At 39.1% G+C, this 25,685-nt stretch overlaps 1 protein-coding gene across 1 annotated transcript in view; it reads right to left on the bottom strand.

Moving 5' to 3' along the window:
* lrp1.L (LDL receptor related protein 1 L homeolog) overlaps nucleotides 1-25,685 on the bottom strand; it is a 189,981-nt gene that overhangs the window by 19,918 nt on the left and 144,378 nt on the right. Inside the window, 22 exon segments of the mRNA XM_018247455.2 lie at nucleotides 1,126-1,232; nucleotides 2,723-2,839; nucleotides 3,818-3,943; nucleotides 6,194-6,316; nucleotides 6,438-6,557; nucleotides 7,624-7,740; nucleotides 8,479-8,572; nucleotides 9,550-9,698; nucleotides 9,918-10,106; nucleotides 10,950-11,155; nucleotides 12,887-13,074; nucleotides 14,303-14,422; nucleotides 15,565-15,650; nucleotides 15,886-16,078; nucleotides 16,556-16,743; nucleotides 17,433-17,573; nucleotides 17,839-17,961; nucleotides 22,480-22,608; nucleotides 22,693-22,809; nucleotides 23,051-23,173; nucleotides 24,422-24,571; nucleotides 25,103-25,216. Coding sequence (XP_018102944.1) covers nucleotides 1,126-1,232; nucleotides 2,723-2,839; nucleotides 3,818-3,943; nucleotides 6,194-6,316; nucleotides 6,438-6,557; nucleotides 7,624-7,740; nucleotides 8,479-8,572; nucleotides 9,550-9,698; nucleotides 9,918-10,106; nucleotides 10,950-11,155; nucleotides 12,887-13,074; nucleotides 14,303-14,422; nucleotides 15,565-15,650; nucleotides 15,886-16,078; nucleotides 16,556-16,743; nucleotides 17,433-17,573; nucleotides 17,839-17,961; nucleotides 22,480-22,608; nucleotides 22,693-22,809; nucleotides 23,051-23,173; nucleotides 24,422-24,571; nucleotides 25,103-25,216 — 3,020 coding nt within the window.

The following is a 25,685-nucleotide window of genomic DNA, read 5'->3' as shown; positions in this document are numbered from 1 at the left end:
AAACTTAGCCATTTTGTTGTGTTAAGATTTTGGATTATCTGACCAATCAATCTTGGGGCTATTATATAACTTGAACTTTCATATGCATTTCCTAATAAAAATTCTTAACTATTTGGGCCAGATCTGAGACTTTCATTTTCAGAGTCAACTAGTGCACATTTGTTGATCGCATAGATTCAGCCAATAATGTATTTTAGGATTCTGAAATTGTGAACATTCTCTTGAGTGCTGCTCAAAAAAGGGTAAAAAAAAATATCATCCCTTCCTTAACAGGGGACTAACAAATGGACAGCTTCACAAGATTAGTATAAAACCTGCACACAGTCTTTGTAGATTGCATATTGCTTTCCCCTGCAAAATGGAAGGGCTTAGATGTGGAGGGCTGCTGTGTTAATGCTGCAGTTGTGTTGTAGTTGCACAGGTTCACCTCTGTGGGAAGGATGCAAAATGAAGTGCTTGCCTTGGTCCAGTTTTTAACATCCCAGCTTAATTAATCATCTTGATTATAGCTACTTATGTTATTTATAAAAGTATGAAAAGAAGCCATTTGGCAAACTGAAATGTATAGGAACCCCCAGATGTTTTTTTACACTGTTTAAAGTGGACCTGTCACCCTGACACAAAAATCTGTATAATAAAAGTCCTTTTCAAATTAAACATGAAATACAATTTCCATTTTTTATTTAAGCATTCATAGCTGCTGTAAGCTCATTTAAGAATCTCAGCTGTCAATCAAATATTGTCTGCCCCTCCTCTATGCCCGTGGCATAGAGGCGGGGCAGACAATTACTTTCACTTTCCATTCAGCACTTCCTACATGTCACTGCTCTCCCCACATTCCCCCGTTCATTTCACCATTTAATTGTGTAGCCAGGGCATGGGGATGGACATCAGGTCCCCCATTCTGGTGCACAAACAAGATTCTGAGATGATACAAGGCTTGTCTTAATAACGGTGTCCACAAAATGGCTCCTGCCTGCTTGTTATAATTATGAATTCCCAGACTGAAGGAAACAAGATTCAAATAATTTATATAGTGTAATTAAAGTTCATTTTGCTTGACTAATCTGATAAAATAGGATTTTGAATAATTTTTTTGGGTGACGGGTCCCCTTTAAGTCTCACCTCATCAGACCCATCAATGCAGTCATGGTCTCCATCGCATTTCCATCGACCAGCAATACAGCGCCCATTGGCACATGAGAACTCACTTTCTGAGCACGGTCTGGGAGCTAAAATAAAAACAATTAGGGCAATGAATTTAAAGATCACTAAAATATACAAATGGCATTCTAAATATTTCCAGACGTGCTGAAGTAATCGCGCTGCTGCTGGTGTGAACTAAAGCTACTAATGAAGGATGTTTGTATTTGAGAGCAGACAGTCTTGATATCCCTGGACTATGCAAAAACATCACTGTCCTGGCTTGTTGTAAACATACGACCTGATCAAGTAATCATTTTGTCTTGTATTTGGGTGAACAAATTATCATAAAATGTATAAATACAGTGACCAATTTACTAATGCAGAGCATTAATTGCCTCTATGCAGTTACCAGTACAGTCAGAAAATAAAAACAACAAAAAAAATTGGTTGGTGGCTATGGGTATCTATAGCACCTATGTAAATCAGTCCCGTCATTTGAAAACTCAACTATCCATAACATAAGCCTATACAATTTTAAGACATCTAAAATGTTAGTCATTTATCTATTCCTTATTGTGTACTAAGAATACATTTATGACAAGAAGCAATGAGGTATGCATTTTTATCATGGCATAACTATATAAAATAGCACAATTTATATGAACTGATCCCACAATGATGACCTAGGGCTGCAGTTCTTCCCAAATTTAGATTCTTGGAGGTTATTGGACATGTGCAGGGCTAGGGAATGTAATTAAAGTGCCCTGCCCATAGTATGTAAATTTAAACTGTGTGGTGCTGATATAAAAACTCCCATACAAGCATATTTCTCAAAAATATTTCTTTTGTTTTGTTTATTAAAGGAAACAGAGGAGGCATGCTTGGATTTGTTTGATAGCAGAGACGCACCAGGAGAGAGGGAAGGGCAAGAGAACTACAACAAGGAAAGCTAAAGAGAGGAGGGCATGATTAGTTGATGTTAAATGTAAATATTCTGCACCTACCTCTGGAGGCCCACAGGGACGACAGTGTTAAAATGGAGAAAAACATAACATGAGGTGAAATGGTACCCACACAAATACACAACATGTGAGAACAAGAGGAGGCCTCCTATGTTGGAGGGAAAGCAAGTTCCAACCCCCCAGACAGATGACATGAGAAGAAAGACAGACATGTTATAGATTATGCAGGGAAATATGAACAAGAGGGAAATGGACAGCAGTAGAACACCGCTGTTTGTTAAGAAGTCCAGAGGAGCAAGATGTACCCTATGAACTCATGAGAATGTAGAATGTTGCTGATACCTGTAGTGAGATGGTGTGTTTTGTGAAAAAAACAGGCTCTTCAAGAAAAGAAAAAAACAAAGCAAAGACCTGCTGGCCAAGGACTGCCAACTTTTAAACTTGTATCTGATGGCAGCTGGTATAAGGCAAGTTTGGCACTTTTCATTGCTCAAATGCATACTCCAAACAACAAAGAGGTACAACAAGTTGTAATGAATAATGCTTATTTGAGTAGATACGGAAAGCCTCCTACAAATAACATGTATAAAAGTGTGATGCTGGAAAGTACATACTGCACGTCTCCTCATCTGAGTTGTCTCCACAGTCATTGTCATAATCACACTGCCAGCGTCCCGGGACACAGCGGTTGTTCTTACACCGGAACTGATATGGTTCACAGGTTCTCTCATCTGCATCAGTGAAAATAAAAGTGATAATACCGTTACAGTGAAGTGGACTTTCCTTGGCATTAGGTTTGCAGCTTTTCATATTGCTGTAATAACTGCAGTGAACTTCTTTAAAAGCAAATATGAAAAAGAAATGTTACTGGTGAAACACAGATGGACTCAATGGGAAGTAGGAGGGGAATATGGTTTTCTACCCTGGAGGTCTGACATTAGCCTTAAGCTCCAGCCTCTCTTATACCAGTAAAACTCTTTTGACAAATGGGCACTAAATTTACATAGTTTAGCAAAATTCCCCTCTCCTGATACCAGCAGCTTTGGTCTGTGTTTCAAGCAATTGGTATTACAAAAGGGCAATATATTCAGCTAAAAGATGATCCTTGGCAGAACACAACATTTTTTTAAAACTTTTTCTAGAAAGAGATCATATGCCATTATACAAGTATTGCCATTGTTATATGATTATTATAGGCCAAAGGGCATTGTTTTGTGTAACACAGAAGCTCATTATGTTTTGCATATACAGGTATGGGACTTGTTATACAGAATTCTCAGGACCTGAAGTTTTACAGATAATGGATATTCACACCTTAAAAAATAATTTAATTATTAAATAAAAGCAATAGGTTTTGCTTCCAATAAGGATTACCTATATCTCTGTTTGGATCAAGTACAATGTACTGTTTTATTACAAAGAAAAAGGAAACCATTTTGGAAAAATGTGGATTATTTGGATAATGGGAGACGGCCTTTTCATAATTTGGAGCTTTATGGATAACTGGTTTCTGGATAACGGATCTCATACCTGGACAATTCTATCTGGTCTGGAAATGTATTTTATCATTTCTTAAAGTACTAAACAAATGATTTCTTCATTTAGCTTTCATGCAATACAAATGAAAGGAAAATGCATTACAGTACGTCATATTAATAAATTCTTATAAAGCCTCTATTTGTAGTGACTATTTAATATGAATTCCCTACCACACTCCTCCTTGGGTTCATCGGAACTGTCCCCGCAGTCATCTTCTCCATCACATTTCCAACGTGCAGGTATACACCGGCCTGAGTCTTTACACCGGAACTCATCCACACCACAGGTCATCTGAGCTGAAAGTAAGTAGAGGAGGAATCAGGGCCGGACTGGGATTAAAAAGCAGCCCTGGCAAAAAAAATCAAAGCAGCCCACTTCAGGTATGGGGGTTATCCGGAAACCCATTTTCCGGAAAGCTCCAAATTACAGAAAGGCCATCTTCCATAGACTCCATTATATTCAAACAATCCAAATGTTTAAAATTGATTTCATTTTCTCTGTAATAATAAAACAGTAGCTTGTACTTGAGCCAAACTAAGATATAATTAGTCTTTATTGGGAGCAAAATTATATTATTGGGATTATTTAATGTTTATATGATTTTCTAGTAGACTTAAAGTATGAAGATCAAGATTTGGGAAAGATCCATTATCCTTAAAACCCCAGGTCTGGAGCATTCTGGATTACAGGTCCCATACCTGTATATATGTGTGACATTGGCAACCAAGCTCCCCCACCCACACAAGCTATAAATAAAACATTGGTGGTCAGGGCTCCCAATAAAATTAGGAAAAAAAGGTGGTCCAGGCCTCCGATAAGAAAAAAAATATCGGGACAGCAGACTGTGCAGAGAGGCCCATGTGGAGGGCTGGTTTTACCAACTGTGGGGCCCAATTGAAACCATTTTGGCATGGCCCCCTAAATGGAGTTTTTCCATTTGGCACAGGGTTCCAAGGCTGGGTGACGAAAAGTGACTGCCTTTCCTTTTGTCCCATGATAATTACTCATTTCACTTATTTATTTCTATAGAGTTCAACTGCAAACATAACACAGGAATTCATTTTCACAGTATTTTTGTATTTTTAAAGAACTACCTTCAAACCTTCCAGACTATGAGCAAACTTAGGGACTGTTCCTGCTGAATTGTGCTTAGTACAGAGGAATATCTATGCTGCCATAGTTTTATGGGATCTCTCTGTACAGACTATGAGCAAACTTAGGGACTGTTCCTGCTGAATTGTGCTTAGTACAGGGAATACCTATGCTGCCATAGTTTTATGGGATCTCTCTGTACAGACTATGAGCAAACTAAGGGACTATTCCTGCTGAATTGTTCTGTGACCATGCCCACTATGGGAGGAATATTGAATATAGATAGCTAAACATTTATTTTTTAAAAAAAAGACACTGATGCAATTTAATTTATAAAACCCAAAAGACACAGTTGCAATTCCATGTATACTACCCCAGAGGAGAGTAAAAGCAGGATGAACACAGTGAGAATTCCGTGAATAAATACCCCCAGAAATGGCACAAATGCAATTTTTGCTAACAAGGAAAGGGTTAAAAAAAAAATCATGAGGCAGTGTAATAAAAATGATTTGTATCCTCTTTACTTGCCCAGCATTCTTTCTGAACTGATAGTCTGGGGGGGGGGGAGAGGATGAATCTGCAGCACCAGTGTCTGCAATCCATCCTGCCTGTCAGCTGAATACTGGACAACACAGACATACACTGGCACCTTTTTCCCTACCTGCAATTGGCTGTTATCTGTGACTGTCCCATAGCTGAGAGCACACAGGTGACGTATAGGACGCTTCTTCTTTCAGTCCCACCTCTCCTCCGCATACTTGCTTAAACCCCCACCCCCCTCAGCAGTCCAGACACGGGAAAAAAAAAAACAGAAAAGAAAACATACGCGGCCCTTGGGGTGAGCTCTTCAGACTGAAGAAAATGATCTGTTTATCGTCTGCTACTGTGCGCACAGAGGATCTTGCGGGAGGAAGTAAGCTCCTTAATTTTGTTATGGTGCGGTGCGCACTGCCCCGCGGCCCATTTACACTGCACAGGCAGCGGCCCAACGGGCATTTGCCCGTATTCACAAACGGCCAGTCCGGGCCTGGGAGGAATCTCAGCTGAAGTTCTTTACACACAGGATTCTTATACATGGCAACTATAGAAAAGGCTGACTTAATAATCTACAATAAACTGCTGAGCCAAAACAGTGACTCAAAATATCAGTTTCTTGTGTTTATCATTTGTTTCTGGTAGCACCAGGGCATGAGCTATTGTTGTTGATGTGTACATAACAAATGTAACACAACTCAGTGATTTTGCACCTGGAACACACATCTGTTATTCACTTCACTTATGGTGTAGAAGCCATGGCTGAAGGTGCCAATTCACAATAGAAAAAGAAAACCATAAATGATGACAGAATTGGATAAGCAAGACGCATAGATTAAGTCATATTAAGTTTAGTAGCTTTTCATCAGCTCTTGCTGAAGACTTCATGATGATTGAGGAGAATCAAAAGGTTTCCTTACTGCAGTTGTCTGGCTCGTCAGATGCATCCACGCAGTCATTATCCCGGTCACAGACCCACACACGAGGAATACAGCGCTTGTTAACAGCACATTGGAACTGATTGGGTGCACATGTGACTTCAGCTGTACAACAGGGAATGAAAAAAGTTCAGCTCAGTAAATAACACCATTCAACCTTCCATAATTTATTTAAAAGAAAAAATCTTCAACCACAGGTTTCACCCATTGTCTATCAAGTACTTACGACAATCCTTCTCATCGTCCCCATCACCACAGTTGTCCTGTCCATTACAGCGGAATATGCCAGGAATGCAGCGATTAGTATTGGTGCACTTGAACTGGCTGGGCAGGCACACGTGGATATCTAATTGCAAAAATAAATGCGACTGTAAACACTGTACAACATGATCATTATAAACATCAATTCAGTCCAAAGTAGCTTCCTGGGGTCAGGACTCAGAATAAAGGGTTATGCTGTGTATTAATTAATCTCTTTGTCAGTCAACTAATTCTTTCAAGAGAAAGAACGGTTTTGTGGAATTGTATCAGAAAAGAATACTGCTGGATTGGTGTGGATATTGTGAGAAAAAACACTTTGAAAGCTTGAACAAATGAACTGAAGTGCTGCTGGATGTACTTCCCATTTGTACAACATATGTATATATAATATTTCAGTGACATGATAATAAGCTTTCTTTTTTTCAAGATGCAACTTTAAAATACTAAATACCTAATGAAAGAAAATAGAATTCTAAGCAGCGTTCCATTAGACATCCACTGCAAAATGGTCAACCATTCTAAAGTTAATTGTACTGTAAAAGTTGTTACTACTATCTGTCTGTCATTTGCTATTAAGGTGCTGGTTCTGACTATATGAACTATGGAAACAACGTTGCAGTACTCCGCTGTCCTCCAGCCAAGACTCCATTCCCACAATGCCGTATATGTTATGTGATCTGTAAAGAAGGTGCATTGTAGAAGTTTGTGAAAAGCACTGTGAGAAATCAAATTTCAGCAGGAGGGGAACAGACTCTTGCTATATTGTTTCACTGGTACAGGTACCTATAGTCTAACCCAGGAGCGAGAATATAGAGAAGGGACAGACAGATGCCTTTCAATAGCAACTACATTTAAAATTAACTTAAAATCATCAATTTCATTAGGAAAAATTTTATTTTTGGGTTTACAACACAGTTAAAAATCACTATATCATGAACAATAACAGACTTTTTAAAAACGTATTTAGCCCATCAAAGTAACCATTAATATTAAGCTCTGGGTAATATCCGCTGATGTTATTCAATCCTTAAAGTCTTGCAGTAATTTATTTTTTCTCTGTGTAGCTACAATGTACAACTGAATTTTAGAATGCCGTAGCCAAAGAAAAATACTTTTTGGATTATAGCCTTACACAACAAGCAGTTCCTTACCACAGTTGGCTTCATCAGAGTTATCTTGGCAGTCATTGTCTCCATCACAGATGAAAGCTGGATTAGTACAGATGCCAGTGGAACACTGGAACTGCCCGGGGCGGCATTTAAACTCAGCTGTTGTAAGAAAAAAAAACAGATGTGGAACACAAACAAGGCAAAAGCAATGTTAAACTCTAATGGTCTTGTTTGAAGAGTCCAACCTTGGCAGAGTTCAACCTCATGGTCATGGTATGTCTTTTAAAATATTGTGTATTTTGGATCATTTACATGTGTTTGACTAATTTTTCCAATAATTTGTAAAAAAATTTAATAAAATATACAAGAAATGAACTTTAATTATAAAGGAATGCCAAATCAAGCTGGCAGGTTTCCATACAGACCATCTAATCAGACACTTTGTAACCTTCAAGCAAAGTATTATTTTTTTCTCCCCCTCATAATCCTTTAAATATCAACCTCAACCTCAGCATGACTGTCATAAATACACATTAGAATACCACTAGAATCAGAATACAGGTATGAGACTTGTTATCCAGAATGCTCAGGACCAAGGGTTTTCTGGATAAGGAATCTTTCTGTAATTTGATCTCCATATCTAGTCTATTAAAAAAGATAATTTAAGTATTAGTTAAATCAAAAAGGATTGTTTTTCTTCGAATAAGGAATTATTGCATCTTAGTTGGGATCAAGGCACAGGTAGGTACTTTGAATAATATGTTTACAACTGTATAGAAGTTGGCCTTCCCATAATTCGGAGCTTTCTGGGTTACGTTTAACTGATCCTATACCAGTAGATGTATTTAAAAAAAAATACTTCAAAGAAAGTGAAAAGAATGAAAAGTCATGGCTTACGGCAATCAGCAGGCTCATCAGATCGATCCCCGCAATCATCCTCTGTGTCACACTTCCACCAGAATGGGATACATTTGTCATTTTTGCATACAAACTAAAGGGAATAAACAGATACAGGTGTATTTGCACAAGCTTAAAAAAAAATTAAATATATATATATTACAATGACGTGTGTTACCATGAACAGATTTATACCATTATTTAGATTTCTGGTTAAACCCTTACCCCTACATGCTGAAGACACTAGGGAAAGTGGGAATTTCTTATGTTTCATACACCCCCAGTGATTATAATTGCTTATTGGATACCCAGGGCTGGTGTTCCTCTTAGCAGAAAACTGCACCAACCCAGAGTATTTTGTAGAAGCTTTTCCCTCGACCCAGGCAGGCATACGCACAGTAGAGTGAAAAAGTCAATTTTTCTTTCACTCTACTGTATATGCTCCCGCCTGGGTGGAAACAAAGAGAAGATGGAAGAAGCAGATGATAGACTTCCTCAGAAATACCCTGGGCCAGTGCAGTTTTTGGCACACAGGAGCACTGGCCTGGGGGATTACAATCATAAAATTTTGCATCCCTCCGTTATTTAAACTTTTGTTTTTCTTTTAAAGATACAAGCATCATTTTTCCTATGTACAAATTGTTGGTTAAAGTGTGGTCACCCACCCCAAGAAGAGGGGAAGACTTACAATGAAAAGCTTGAAAAATAGGCCTGTGAGACTTCACTGAATGTGGTTAAATTATTTTTGTTTTCTTTAACCTGCATTACAGATACCTGTATATGTAAAATGAAAAAAAATTCTCGAACTACCAGCTGTTAGCAAAGGTACAGTATTAGTGGGGTCGCAGTTGCCTGGCACCTTAAGTTACATTTCAGGTCAAATCCTGAGATGCTATTCTTTTAATTTATGTTACATATATGAGCCATGGGATTTATCATCTGGTATACTTGGGGCCTGTTTTTCTGTAACTAGGATCACAATTTCCAAAGCACATCATAGGAAAAAACATATTTCTGTGTATTCTGGATAACAGGTTTCTGGACAGTAGATGCCATTTAACACTCTCTTACCTGACTGGCTGTGCAGTTGGAGACACAAGTTTTGCCATCTGCCCCCAGGTAGAAGTTTGTGGGACAAGCACACTTATATCCTCCATTAGGTGAAAGAAGACACAGGTTACTGCAGCCACCATTGTTGTTTTTACAAGGATGATTGGCAACTAGAACAAGAAAAAAACAAGTTTGCACATTAATTTGCATAGCACCATTTATTCATAAATGATAACCTTATCGTTAGTCTCTATTGTATGATACCGTAATCATGTATTTAGAGAGTTACCCATCAATCAGCCAGCTACTTTAAGCAGAGAAAAGAAACTTATGTTTATTCCAAATAAATATGGTCTTTAATGCTTTTTTTATTTATTTTTTTTACTCACCATCTGGCTGTCGGTATAGATGATAGATATGGATGTCCATAGGTCGATGCAGTGTGCTGATCAGCATTGACTTGTCTGCTCCAGTGGTTTTGTGGGCTCTGTTTATAGATTTGGTCTCCCAGTCTGTCCAGTAAATGTAGTCTTCGAAGAGGGTCAAAGCAAAGATGTGTGGGATGTCTTGGCTGATCACTAAGGGAAGAGAGTGATGGGTATAATTGTGGCATCTACACTGCAATTTCTTTTGCTCTAGCAAAGGTCATTAATTCAGAGACTGTTTTCTCCAGCTAAATTTGTGCTTAGACCAGGGATTCCCAACCTTTTGTACCCGTGAGCAACATTCAGAAGTAAAAGGAGTTGAGGAGCAACACTAGCATGAAAAATGTTTTTGGGGTGCCAAATAAGTGCTGTGATCGGCCATTTGTAGCCCCATGTGGATTGTAAACCTACATTGAGGCTCTGTTTGGCAGTGCACCTGGTTTTTATACAACCAAAACTTGCCTCCAAGCCTCAAATTCAAAAATAATCTCCTGCTTTGAGGCCACTGGGAGCAACATCCAAGGGGTTGGAGAGAAACATGTTACTCATGAGCTACTGGTTGGGGATAACTGGCTTAGACTATTACAGTTGCCACTTACTGAAAAGGAGCAAAGTTCATCATTGATACTGATACAGTATTTACACGTCAATTATTTACTTACCACCTCCAACACATGCAACACATTTTCATGCAACCACAAAGACTCTCACACATTCCAGCAATGGCCATCACTGGTGGTAACTTGATATTATAAAATATATGAAGGAAAAGTGCTTATTGAGCCAAAAAAAGCCACAATGATTCCTTGCTCTGTCTATTTTTGCCCTCTTTCTAAGAAGTCACTTTTATCATACAAGCATGTGAAGTAGTGCCCTCTTTGTAATGTCAGGTGCTGGTGAAGCCCAAAATCACATTTATCCACTATATCGGAGAGCTGCTGAAATATATTTCTTGGATTTTATCATATACTCATATACACCCATAGGGTTATTCACCTGTGTGCCGGTTGCTACCATCAAGACTGGCAAATTGAATATAATCTTCTCTGGCATCTGCCCAGTATATCCTGCTGTTGACATAATCCAGTGTGAGGCCATTGGGCCATGTTATCTTGGTGTCCACAATCACACTTCGATTTGTGCCATCCATACCAATTTTACCGATGAGAGAATTATCACCCCAGTCTGTCCAATACAGGTAACTGTAGAGGAAAGAAGTATTAATTAAATCTTAATACTAGAGAGAAAAAAACAACAGTTTAACAAGCAAATTACAAATAGAGACATCATATCTTTATAAGACCCTACAGTGAACAACGTGCCTATGCACACACTTTCCCATATGGGTTGCCTTTATATGAGCTAGGCATAGTAGCATTAACAGGATGGGATGCCATAAAGTTACGGTAAGTGTAGATTCTGGAAGTCATTTATTCCTTAGAGCTACTACACATATGAGCATGGGCAACAACTGTATGTATTAAAACACATGAATACTTCTTTTTATTTTGCTTTGGTATTTGTCAAATGGAAGAAACGTAGCTATAACTATCTAATGATCTTCCCCTTGAAGTGCTTCCTTTGCATCTACAATGGTGTTTCTAACTTTTCATTCATAGACAATCCGTTGCTTTTTTGCCCTGTAATCTTCCCCATCCAATATTTGTTATGTCTAAAGAATTAAAGACATGCGCTTTGTACAGGTATGGGACCTGTTATCCAGAATGCTCGGAACCTGGGGTTTTCCAGATAATGGATCTTTCCGTAATTTGGGTCTTCATGCCTTAAGTCTACTAGAAATTAATAAATAAACCCAATAGGCTGATTTTGCTTCCAATAAGGATTAATTATATCTTAGTTGGGATCAAGTACAAGTTACAGTTTTATTATAACAGAGAAAAAGGAAAGCATTTTTAAAATTTTGGATTATTTGGAAAAATGGAGTCTATGTGAGACAGCCATTCCGTAATTCGGAGCTTTCTGGATATCGGGTTTCCGGATAAGGGATCCTATACCGAATATCAATAAGGAAGAAGGAGCACTAGCACACCCACTATTGACTGATCCTCCACATCCGCTCTGCCCGCAGGTATAGTTATCCACAAATTCAAACACAGGATCAGAACACTGAATCACAATGGAAAGTGGATGGATGAATAAAGTTACTCGAGTATAAGCAGAGTTTTTCAGCCCCCAAAATATGCTGAAAAACTCTACCTCAGCTTATACTCGGGTCAAGCGCAAAAACGGTCGCCGGCGTCCAAGAATAGTCGCCAGCGTCCAAGAATAGTCGCCGGCGTCCAAGAATAGTCGCCGGCGTCCAAGAATAGTCGCCGGCGTCCAAGAATAGTCGCCGGCGTCCAAGAATAGTCGCCGGCGTCCAAGAATAGTCGCCGACGTCCAAGAATAGTCGCCGGCGAATTGTCGCCGGCGTCCAAGAATAGTCTCCAAGAATATTCGCCAGCGTCCAAGAATGGTCGCCGGCACCTCCAGTGGGAGCAAAAACCCTCAATTTTTTGATTGAAACTTACCAGAAGCTGCTGCATTTCTCACCCTAGGCTTATACTCGAGTCAATAAGCTTTCCCAGTTTTTGGAGGTAAAATTAGGTACCTCGGCTTATACTCGGGACGGCTTATAATCGAGTATATACGGTAGTTTGATTTTATCCAACTTTGGTTGCAATGATTCGGCATTCTGATCCTGTGGCACAGTGTTTGAATTTGTGGACAATATTTATTTTGAGTTTCAAAGCAAAAATAAAATGCTGTGGTTGGGGACTGAAATTATCAGATGGGAGGTGCTCCCATAGAAGGGATAGAAAATAAGGGCATACATATCTGTATTACAACCATTAGGTTGTCTTTGTATAGCTTTTTTTATTATTATTATTATTATTATTATTATTATTTTTACTCTACGGCATGTCACTTACCCATGCTGCACATCCACCACTAATGCACGGGGTTCCCTTAGGCCAGAGTTAACCAATACTGTGCGATAAGCCCCATTGAGTTTAGACACCTCAATGGTGTCTCTTCCTTTATCACACCAGTAGAGGTTCCCTCCAACCCAGTCCACAGCAAGACCATCAGGGTTACTGAGACCAGTGCGATGCAGAACCTACCAAAGTAAGATACAATGTGAAAACATATAGTAGTTACATAACAGCTGTAAATGCTGATATTACCAGATTAAAACAATTCTGAGATTGCCAATATCCTGACAAAAACATAGCTGCTAGAAAACAGATTTGTTCATTCACATATTATATGCATTGGTTCCTGTAATAGTGCAAGCTTGCACAGAGTAGTAGCTCATGTAACATTTGAGTGATGTTAAAGCTTACAGCAATGGCAGATGTTCCTTTGATTGCTATCAAACTAAAGGCCCCCATACCTGGGTCAATAAAAGCTGTCGACAAACCAAGTCGGCAGTTTATTGGCCCGTGTGTGGGGCCATCTGACAGGCTTCCCCGATCAGGCAGGTTAAAAAATCACGTTGGTCCACGATCCGACCGCTCGTTTCGGATGCATTATGATCCGATCGGATCAGCCCAATATCGCCCACTTTAATGTGGAAATATCGGGGAGAGATCCACTCGGATCTCTACGGCTATGGCCACCTTAACACTAGACCAAAAAGATTGCACCACAAACTGCTAAAAAAGTCTTCCTTTTCTGTTTGACGCTCCAAAAAAAAACAGCTTTCTATATTTTCATATGAGAATTGGGCTCAGATTGGGCTGCATATTTTCCATACCCATTAACTGCAAATATGTGTTAACAAAACAGAATATTGTGCCATTAACCTTTTAGTGTGCAAAAGATATTCCTTTATTGCAATCTCCAAAAAATGACCATCTGAATGATCATGAACAGAATGCCAAGTAAAGGCATGGGATATGGCCAAACCCACTTAAATGTATTAATACTAACTTGAAAAGAAGGTTTTCTAGGAGCATGCAATAAGTCATGTCCAAATATGTGACTGTGTAAGTAGCAGAACATAAACAGAAGATGTAATAAAATGCATTCATTGAGTAATAAAAGGTATTTTCAGGAATACTAGCTATAAATTAAATTGTGCTGCCCCCAAAATAGGATAACATTTGTTTTATTTATACTCTTGAATCTAAATGGAAGATCTTTCAGTTGTGTATAAAATGAATCTCCCATAATTTTCAGCGATCATCGGTTTATTTAGATTGGATAGGCAAGCACTAACTATTCTGCTTCAGTATGTTTATTTTTCACTCATAAACAATGATTGGGCAGCAGCTGATTTTTGTAAGATTACTAAACACTCATACCGTGAAGGTTGCACATGTAAATACAATGTACTAAATCACCTGCACATTGCTGCCATTGATATGCATTCGTCGGATCATGCTCCCTTGAGTGGTGACATCGGTCCAGTAAATCATCTGCTCCCGGTAATCGAAGTCTAAAGCAACTGCATTATTCAGCCCCTGCAAGTTTATAAATCCAGCACAGGTAGTTCGTCAAAACAAAATGACAAGCAGTAATAAACTTTATTAGGCAAGCTTGTTGATATAACCAACGGCCAAAGTTTCGAGTAGTTGATGCAGGCCCGGACTGGCAATCTGTGGGTTCTGGCAAATGCCAGAGGGGCTGCTATAAGGTGCCATAGAAAGTCAGTATTTAGTGGGCTGGTGGGAGCTGTTTGGGCCTCGGTGTACCTGAAATGCCAGGGCCTATTTTAATTCTGAGTCCGGACCTAAGTTGATGTCAGCACTCTTGCAAGCTATCAGTTACGGCCTTAAACCTTCATTCCAAAGCTTACATTTGGTTTTACAAGTGAAGTGGTAGATAAATGGAAGGAGGTAGGGTATATCTGAGTCTATTAATTCCTTAAAGATATATATATATATCTTTAAGGTGGTGACACGTCTACATTTCCTAGCATTCTGTTCATTTTGGATTTGGGAGATTTTAACACATAGGCATGCTTACATTACATCACACTGATCTAAAGGCAAGTGAAGGAGCTATGGCCTCTCTCACTTTCATACCTGCCTCTTGTGGCATGTTAGCATTGTTACACCTTCCAGGCCACCACAGTTTATGTAATAAATGCAATTTGCCTAAGCCCACCTCTACCTACTGTATGACATCACTGGGGGCTGGGGAGTAGGGACATTGGACTTGGATAAAAGAAAAAAAGAAAAGAGAGATATTTAGGAGATTCACAGGAAGGCATCTCTGTTTATTACTGCACTGCTAAACCACTGGACTTATATAGTAGCTCTTTGACTGGGGCAGCTGGGAAATGGACAATATGTCTAGCCCCATGTCAGATTTCAAAATTGAATTTAAAAAAAATCTGTTTGCTCTTTTGAGAATTGGATTTCAGTGCTGGAGTAGCACTATTAACTGATGCGTTTTTTTTTATTTAAAAAAAACATGTTTTCCCATGACAGTATCCCTTTAAGATAATGTCATAACATTGACACCACTATTCCAGACTGAGAATGTACACATCAGCAGCACCTGGAAAGAACCAATAAGACAATGCGATTCATCCTCCCCCCCTCCCTATGCAGGTCCTTTTTAGCAAGTGTTTATAGAGTCTTTCTAAATATAAACTCACCTGTTTAATTAAAGTATAATTTGTTCCTCCAAGGCTAAGCTTTCTCAGGTAGTATCGGTTGGCAAAAATTAGGAATGGCTCTTCAACTGAATATGAGAAATTGCAATAATTAATACACATACATCCCACAAATGTATGCAAACACAGTCATATCTAGAGAACCAGACAAAGGATATATATAGATATATATATATATATATATATATATATATATATATATATATATATATATATATATATATACATATACACACACAAATAAATAAAAGTTAGCTCAAACTAAATACACATGTGAAAAAAGCAAGCTCCTCAACATCTCACCATCAACAGAGGAAGAAACTTTGCAGCTCATGCTGTTGTTTCCTCTGGCTTCAAAGCCTTCCACACAGAGACAGTGGAAACTCCCCAGAGTGTTGATGCACCTCTGGCTGCATGGGTAAGTTGTAGTGCACTCATCAATGTCAACACAAGTTTTGCCATCATCCTTCAGCCGAAATCCAGGACGGCATCTGCACTGCATGTCAGAGAAAACATCAAGGACATTAAAAAAACAAAAACAAGCCTTGCTTCCCATTACAGTGACTCTACCATATGTCACTATTGCAATTTTAATTCTATGTATCTTGTATTCATTCTGTAGTCCACACTTCCATAGATTCAAAATCTAAAGGTGGCCCTACACGGGCAGATTAAAGCTGCCAATATCAGTCCTTTAGACCGATTTGGCATCTTATACGTATGCCCATGTGTGGGGGTTTCCGACAGGTCCCCCCGATCGATATCAGACCAAGAAAAGGCCAGATAACGATAAGGCAGGTTTGATTTTTCCTTCCATTGAGAAGCTGATGCGGTCCTATGACCTGTCAGCGCCCATTTGCTTTGTAGTAATCTGATCCTTCAGCCCTAGGGCCAAATGTTCGGATTAACTCGATATCACCCTGCCATTAGTAGGCATATCTAATAGTATATGGCCACCTTTAGACTTGCATACCTTGTATCCAATCTTTTGATCTTCACACTCTTGGCTACAGCCACTCAACTTCCGGTTTAGACACTCATTTATGAAGCAGTTGAGCTCATCCGATCCATCTCCACAGTCGTCATTGTTGTCGCACAAAAGGTTATCAGGAATACAGGTCCCATTCTTACAGAGATAGAACGTTTCATTGCATTTGTTTTCTGTAATAAACAAAGGGACAAAAAGAATATTACCCAAACCAACCACAAGCCCCTTATTTTATTAAAATACACTGGCCAAATACCATGTGTCAGATCTTGCAATGTGTGGGCACCCTATAAATAAACACCTTTAAGCTGTAAAGCTCAGTGAAGATTGGGGCTGCTTACAACCATGTACTGTAGGAACAGTCAAACTGATTACTTCATTATCAGAATTGTAAAGGGCATATAAGACTGCAAGCTACTCGAGGCAGCGGCTGCTCCAAGACCCAGAAGCCTAGACAGCCCAATGGGAAACTCTGGCTGATGCCAAGTTCCAGTGTGCACAAAACAGATCATCTTCCAAAGATAAACTAGACATGAGTGATATTTCTATGGGGCCTACTAACGTCTAGTTATACCAAATAACTAGGGAAAATTCAGAATCCTTAAATATTAGCAATGTGAAATATTTCCAAAAGCAAACCTGGTTTCTACCGTCCCAAAAATTTTTTCAAAACAAACTTAAAATGATACAATATTAACATTTTGCAATTCTATATAAAAAGACACAAGTGTTCCCAAAGTATATTTTTTCGGCATCCGTAGTTAACACTGATGCGTTAGACATGTATAACTCTATGACTAATAATGTCTAGTGTATTTAGAAGAACACAAATAATTTCTATTATTATCATCCCACACCTCACCTGTACTAGTGCAACGTGGATTCTTTGGTGCCTCATCGGATTTGTCATGGCAGTCGAATTCACCGTCACATTCCCACTTTTGTTGGGACAGACATCGGCCGTTTGCACAGCGGAACTCATCAGGGCCACATGTAGGGTATTCTGTAAGAAAAAAAACCAATGCCTTAACATACAGTATGGAATTAAGAAAATAATAATTGTTCACAAATTAACACCACAGACTGGAAGCTGTGCTTTTTTCTATGATCATAGTTAATTGTATATGCTTTACATGTGCAAATAATATCTTATAAAGTCACTTTCTGCATCGGTCGGCAATGTCAGGATGCGGTGAATCACAGTTTGTATTTATGTCTGCATATTTTTTATTTCTTATTGGAATTTCACAGCTCATTGCACTACTTACCACACTCAGGAGACTCATCTGATCCATCACTGCAGTCAGCATCATGGTCACAGACAAATTGCTTGGGGATACATTGGCGGTTCTGGCACATAAACTCCTTGGAGTCACAGGTATTGTTGAAAACTGAAGTAGGAATACAAACAAACACACAGCAACACATTAACTAATTAACACAGTGATCTTGTAATAATCAGACAGAGACAGGACACTGTATTGGCCAAGACCTAAATTGTGTCATTGGAGTCTGTCTATCACTATGACAACATGGTACTGACTAATTTATAAACATTCATTTTTCCTTGGAATCTTACAGACTGTAGTCATTCATAATAACCAAGAAGTGGTTCAGCTTTGGTTACCTTGAGAGGAATAGACTCTGTCTAGCTGTGGTTAATATGCAGATACTCCCACTATTCAACCACAGTTCTGTTTAATCTTTTCCAAGTTATCATCTCGTTATTAGATATATATTTGATGATCACGCCCTTAGGCAACCATGGGACTTAAAAAAAGCTTACAGAGCAACATGTAGTAACTAAACTCCAGATGAACAGCTCTGCATTAGCAGAATACCCAAAAAAAGAGATGTCTATTAATCCAAGATTGGTGCTACATGACCTATAGACACAAATCCTATTGATCTGCTAGTATTTTGCATAGCAGCTGGTACAGCAATGGAGATAGACAATGCTATCTCTCTCCTAAATATCATTGCTTATCTACCTATAGCTAATGTTAGCAAATGTTTTTCTTCTGTGATATCTCATATACTTTACTAGGTTGCATATAAAGAGATCAATATCATTGGCAAGAGCACAAGCAGTTACAAATAATATTTAGGGGGATACACTCAAAGGTGATCTCATTGACCTGAGCATTCTGCTAAGGAACTGGATATGCCAAAATAGGCCAACACTCAAGAACAGCCCCCAAACCAGGTGTGTAAAAGGAACAGCCTTATATTAAGTAAAAATATATAAGCAGGTTGCCATATATGCTTTGTGGTCTCCTAGAACTTGTTATTAAGCACCTGGTTTGGAGAAGTCTCTCTGAGTGTCTGACTTAGTCTGCAATATTGTACCCATGCAAGACAGAGAAGCTTTCACTAAAAGACTGCATTATCAGCTGCCACTGCAGTCAGTCTTGTAGATAAAAGGGTGTAAAGTTGCATCATGGTGGGACATCACTGGAGATGCAGTCCTCTCCAAGCTAAGCTGACTGTGTTCCCCCTACCTTAATGTGCTGAGAAACCAGGACCCCGGAATAATATGAAGACGATTGACACTTGCCTACTAATACAGTTTTCTTTAGCCAGGGTGCTGCATTAATTTAAATATTTAGTGATTCTAACATACAACTAACGCAAACCAATGGAGTACAGAAAGCCTATAACTGCAGACGCTATGTCATCATGTTAAAATCTCTCCGTTCCGCCAAATGTTAAAACTATTGCTTCCTGTCACTTTGTCGTGACTAACTTTAGAGCATGAAATGTAACACACAAATATGTGTGTCTAGTACTTATGCCTGTCTTGTGTCTCCAATTCTTTGAAGTTGGCTGCAAAAATGATTTTCCCCAATCAATGTATGAATTAAATGTGTTTATACTATACACCATGAATGGAGGAACAAATTGACGGCACTTCTGGAGAAGATTTATTACTGCTGTATATCCTGACGCGTTTCGGGAAATGATCCCTTAGTCATAGGTAACAGTGCATACCAAACAGCCAACGAGGGCCTTTCGGATTGGCTTGACTCAAATTTAAGACCACTGGTTCCCCTCTTGGGTTCCTATATAAGGGATACGGGACACCTCATTGAGAAAATATCGAGTATCACATGGCGGGACACGTATCATTGGATCTCTATGGATGTAAAATCCTTATATTCCATGATCCCACATAGCATGGGCCTAGAGTCCATTGCGAACACCTTTCAAGAAGCACATACCTATACACATGACTTTGTTCACTTTAATTTGTTGGTTTTGGAATTTTTACTAACTCACAATTTTTTTCACTTCGACGGGGGTTACTACCTTCAGAGACGTGGCACTGCCATGGGGGCATCCTTTGCCCCCTCTTACGCCAACCTTTATATGGGTCGGTGGGAGCAGTGCCACGTCTATGGATGTGATAACCCCTTTCGATCACATATTGTGTGGTATGGAAGGTATATCGATGACCTATTGTTTATTTGGAATGGCCCAATTGGCCTAATAGAAGAATTTCATCGATACCTCAATATCAACAATTATAATCTTCAATTGTCACTTGAACACCACAAGAATCAAATTTGTTTTTTGGATCTCACCCTAAAAGGGAATTCACATACGAATAGAATTGACACTGAAATTTTTCGGAAGCCAACGGCAGGCAACACTATTTTGAAGTATAATAGTTGCCACCCGAAACACACCCTTAACAGTATACCCTATAGCCAATTCATTAGGTTTCGTAGAAACTGCAGCCAGGATGCCACTTTTGATCTTCAGTCGAGGCAGTTGGGGGAGAGATTAAAGGATAGAGGGTACCCCAACAAATTAATTAAAACCGCCTATGAAAAAGCGAAAACAGAACCTAAATCGAGAAGAGAAAATATCTGTGCTACCCAGACTGTAGGGGATGGGGCGGAAGGAGGGACCCAACAACAACAACAAAAACTATTTTTTGTCACTGAATACAGTGAGGAGTATGCTCAAATTTGCAGAATTGTTAAAAAATATTTGCCCGTATTAGAAGCAGACAGCAAATTGTCGGAAATTTTGGGCAAAACTGATGTCAAATATGTACCAAGAAAGGCCCCTACCCTGGGCAAATATTAGCCCCCAGTCAGGTCTCGTCTAACCCAATAATGTAGCTGACAATTGGCTAACAGTGAAAGGCACTTACAAGTGTGGTGCCAATAAGTGTAAAACATGCCAAGTTATTTTTGTAGGCCCCGACTTCAGATCCAATAACACAGGACAGGTGTACAAAAATAGAGGGTTCTACAACTGCAATACTAAAAATGTAGTATACCTCCTTGAATGCAATCATTGTAACAAGCAATATGTGGGCCGTACATCCCGCACTCTAAAAGAGAGAGTCAGGGAACACATCAGGAGCATAATCAATAAGGAGGAAACCACCCCTGTAGGGAGGCACTTTAAGACATGCTCCCTGGGTGGCATCAGGGACCTAAAAGTTAAGGTAATTGAAAAAGTAAAAATACCCAATAGGGGAGGAGATGTCATCCATGCATTAAACCTTAGAGAGGCCTTCTGGATTCTTAAATTAGATACCAGAATCCCTAACGGTCTCAACTTTAAACATGACATCAGTTATCTATACTAGACTCGTTACCCTTATAATACCTTAAGCAGAGTAGGTGTTAACCTCCACTTGTCGGTCATTTCACACCTTTTTTCCATATCCCCCCTTTTTCCTTTCTCCCCTTTCCTTCCCCCCCCTCTTTTTCCCCCCCCCCTTCTTTCCCCTTCCACCTCCTCCACTTCATCACCTCTAATCAGCCGTAAACCGAACTAGACCAAAACACATTATGTATTTTTATGTCCATAGTTTGTTTGGGTTTTAACTTTTTTTAAACAGCATTACCAGGCAAGACGTTTTAAAGATATTTAAATAAAAAAATAATATGTTTTTATTGAGTACCCACTAGGGGTCACTGTCATTTCTTGTATAAAATGTGGCTGTTTGGTATGCACTGTTACCTATGACTAAGGGATCATTTCCCAAAACGCGTCAGGATATACAGCAGTAATAAATCTTCTCCAGAAGTGCCGTCAATTTGTTCCTCCATTCATTGTACCTTAGCAGTCGGATACTGCTGGACAGAGCACCTGGACAAGTACCTGTGGGGAGCAGTAGCGGTCCTTTTTTCTAGTCTCCTATACTATACACCATGTCTTGTGGTGCTTCTTAAGTCTCTGACGTATGGCCTCCCATGCAAATTGTCTCACTTATGTTATGAAGCAAATAAACTCTCCAAATGTTCTACTGAGTAAAACTGGAGATTTAAAAAAGATGCATGTCCATCAAGTTCAACCTGAACCCATCTGAAGATTATCCAATTTGTCTCAGAGGGGGAAAAAACCCTTCTGACTCCATGGTGGCAATAGGAGCAGTCCCTGGATAAAAAAAGTTATCCAACCCTTTCTTAAAACTATCCAATGTATTTGTCAGTGCAACCACTTAAGGCAGTCAATAATACAGTCTACAGAGAAGCGATACTCAGTGTAGCATAAAGGGGAACAGAAGCAATTATTAAAAAAATAAATCAACTAAAATATAGTGGGTCTTTAATTATTCTGCTTCACAAATATTCTTAGCTTTTTGCAGCAGCTTGTGAGTTTGTCAGCCTAACATTTTTCTTCTGGCTGTTAAGTTTAAGCACACTTAACAGACAGAAAATGCTATGATAGAGACTGCCACAATAGCACCAGGAGCTAGCAATGCATTGTGATCAGCTGCAAGTGTTAATCACACAATTATACATTTTATAAACAACTACATGGATGCAATGAGTTGTTTAAGGTTGTGCCCATTTATTTTGATGCAGAAACTCATAGAAGCAACTATTTTCCTGGAAAAAAAAAAAACCTAGCAGATAAAAATAGAAAGAGTGAATTGTACTCACTGCAGCCAGCATTCACACTCTCGTCAGCACCATCCTGACAATCGATATCGCCGTCACACAGCCAGCGTCGGGGAACACAGACATGCGTGCTGGGGCACTGGAACGATTCAGGGCTACATGTGTTTGATTCTACAAAATATATAATCAAATAAGTGTCCACAGTCAGGATACTGAAGAGAAGCACTTTTAGTTTGTGCGTTTGTTTTTACTTACGGCAGATGGCTCCTTCATCGGATTTATCACCACAGTCATCGGATCCATCGCACACCCAGTGTTTGGAGATGCAGCGATGGTTGTTGCACTCAAACTGCATTGAAGTACAAAACTTGTCTGAAAACAAAGATAAAAATAAACCATGTATGCCGTATTGGGTAATTTTTAGCTTAATCCTTGGTTTTATTAATTGTCTAATAAGGTATATGTTTTAATCCACATTTCTAGTCTCTAGGCTTCATTCAAAACGAGAAGGTACATTATATATTGGTTTCTTATGGGACTCTCACTTGGTCCCCAGGTTCCTTATTTACTCATCATGAATAACTTTTTAATGTGTAATTTAGTTGTCACTTACCACAGTGCACCTCATCTGCCCCATTCTCACAGTCATTCTCCTTATCACAAGTCCAGCTCATAGGAATGCAGCGTCCACTTGGGCAAGCAAAGTAATTTACTGGGCACTTTAGCTTCCGAATCCCTGAACAGAAAGCAAAGAGAACATCGCTGAATGTCTGTTCCAAACTTGCAAGCTATTTAGAGACAGCTTGCTTGTACTTTTTACCTTAAAGTGGACCTGTTACCCAAGCACACAAAGCTGTATAATAAAAGTTATTTTCAAATTATACATTAAATCCAATTTCTATTTTTTATTTAACATTCATAGCTGTTGTAAGCTCATTTAAAAATCTCAGCTGTCAATCAAATATTGTCTGCCCCTCCTCTATGCCTTAGGCATAGAGGCGGGGCAGACAATTACTTTCACTTTCCATTCAGCACTTCCTAGATGTCACTGCTCTCCACACATTCCCCCGTTCTCTTCACTGTTTAATTGTGTAGCCAGGGCATGGGGATGGACATCAGGTCCCCCATTCTGGTGAACATGCAAGATTCAGAGATTATGCAATGCTTGCCTTAATAACAGTGTCCACAAAATGGCTCCTGCCTGCTTGCTATAATTTCAAATTCCCAGACTGAAGGAAACAAGATTCAAATAATTTATATAGCGTAATTAAAGTTTATTTTGCTTGACTAATGTGATAAAATAGGATTTTGAATCATTTTTTTGGGTGACGGGTCCCCTTTAAACATGAACTATCACTGGAATTTTCCAACACCTTTGCTTTGCTTTTCAGCAGTAGTTGAGAGGGGTTGAAGGTTTCTTTATCACCGATTAACCACCCTCATTCTGCCTGCTGTGAAGAGAATATTCAGTTCTTACTTGTAGAAAGCAATGAGCAATCTTCATTCCAGCCTGCATTCCTTCATCAGTTTCCTGGAGCAGTTGAATAGCAGGCTGCTAGACTATGTATAAAGCAGGCAGGAATGAAGATTGCTCCCCAGAGACTGAAGGCAGGAACAAATGATACATTTACTTCATGCTGTTAGGAGTGAGACTAGGATGTCAGTGAAAGAGAAGTTCTCAGCTACTGGGGAAAGCTAAAGCAATAAAGGAGGGTGTCAAGTCCTGTGCAGAGAGAGCACAGGAGTCCAGCAATGCAGAATGTCAGTTATATCATCTTATACACCAGCAAAATCAAAGTTCACAGTCACACAATCTCCCCAAACATTGGTCTGCTGTAAGGCCTAAATCCCACTCACTTCTTTATATCTTTGTGAATATTAATGCCTTGGGAAGTAGCCCACGTGGTGGCAGTGATTTTTTTTTTTTGTGGCTAGACCACTTTTTTATTTAGGCCAGTAAAAGCAACTAGACTTCATCTCTCACCTGGGCAATTCATTTCATCTGAGAAGTCTCCACAGTCATTTGAGCCATCGCAGACCCAGCTGGGTGCATAGCAGAGAGATGTACGCTTACAGTTCCGGAAAGTCACTCCCTTCACTCCCAGTTTGAAATAGCTGCTGCAGTCGGTAATGTCTGTGAATAAACAAAGATTTTTTTTTGCAGGTTGTGGGAAAACGGTAAAAGGATATATTTATGTACTTATGTGGTTTTCTGATTAAGCACTACAGGCTTCCCTGCAAAGTACCAGTGGCTCCATAAGCAGGACTGATTAGAGCACTTGGGTTCCGTGCTACTATAATCATAAAATCTGACTGCAACCATAATGTAATTAAAACAATCAAAGGAAAAAGGCAATGCTGCCAAGAACTGGATTTATATATTTCACACATACATAGTACAGCAAAAATAGTATTATGTCAAGGCAACACCCAGGGAAACTTCAGAAAATATTGCCCATGAGTATTCAAACCAGGGTTTCATGGTACATAACATATGCAATCAATAATCAAAGTTTATTCCTCTGGCTGGAATAAACAGATTCATTAGCAGGCTGTAAACCTAAAATGTACAGTACCTCAGCTACTCAGTGGTATTAATCTAAAAGAAAATAAACTTTAAATCTATATTAATGAATGCTTATATATATAAAAACCTGTTACTTACTGCAGTTCATTTCATCGGATGCATCCTCACAATCAATAAACTGGTTGCAGCGACTTGAGTTCCCAACACAGGTCCCATCCCGGCAGCGGAATTCCTCAGTGGTACAATTTGCTTCTGCAAAACAACAAGGGTGTAATGCGGTATATTATCTCTAGGGCAGTTCCTATAAGGCACAGGTTAGTGAGACAAAGCACAGATAACCAGCAAGGAACAGAGTAACTCTTTGCACCAAATATTAAATGCTCATTTATAAAACTTAAATGCAAGTGTACAGTGCTACGCAATATGTTGGCGCTATATAAATACATTGTTAATAATAATAATCATAATAATGCTTGGCGAATATTAGATCTGTCAAACAAGCAACAAGGTTCCAAAGTAAAAAAAGGCTCAGACTAAACGTTATGAGTAATTTTGTATATTGAGGTTACTTACAACCTTGACATTATTGTGGCTTTACTAAATGAGGGCCCACAAAGTGATGCTTGAATCCAAAAAGTCTAAAAACCTCAATGATAGTACATGTATATGATCCATTTTTTGGTAAATCGGTCATCCAGAAAGCTCCAAATTACGGGATTCC

Source organism: Xenopus laevis, chromosome 2L (genome assembly GCF_017654675.1).
Source record: "Xenopus laevis strain J_2021 chromosome 2L, Xenopus_laevis_v10.1, whole genome shotgun sequence".
NCBI lineage: Eukaryota > Metazoa > Chordata > Amphibia > Anura > Pipidae > Xenopus > Xenopus laevis.
This window is presented reverse-complemented; position numbering and strand designations above follow the sequence as displayed.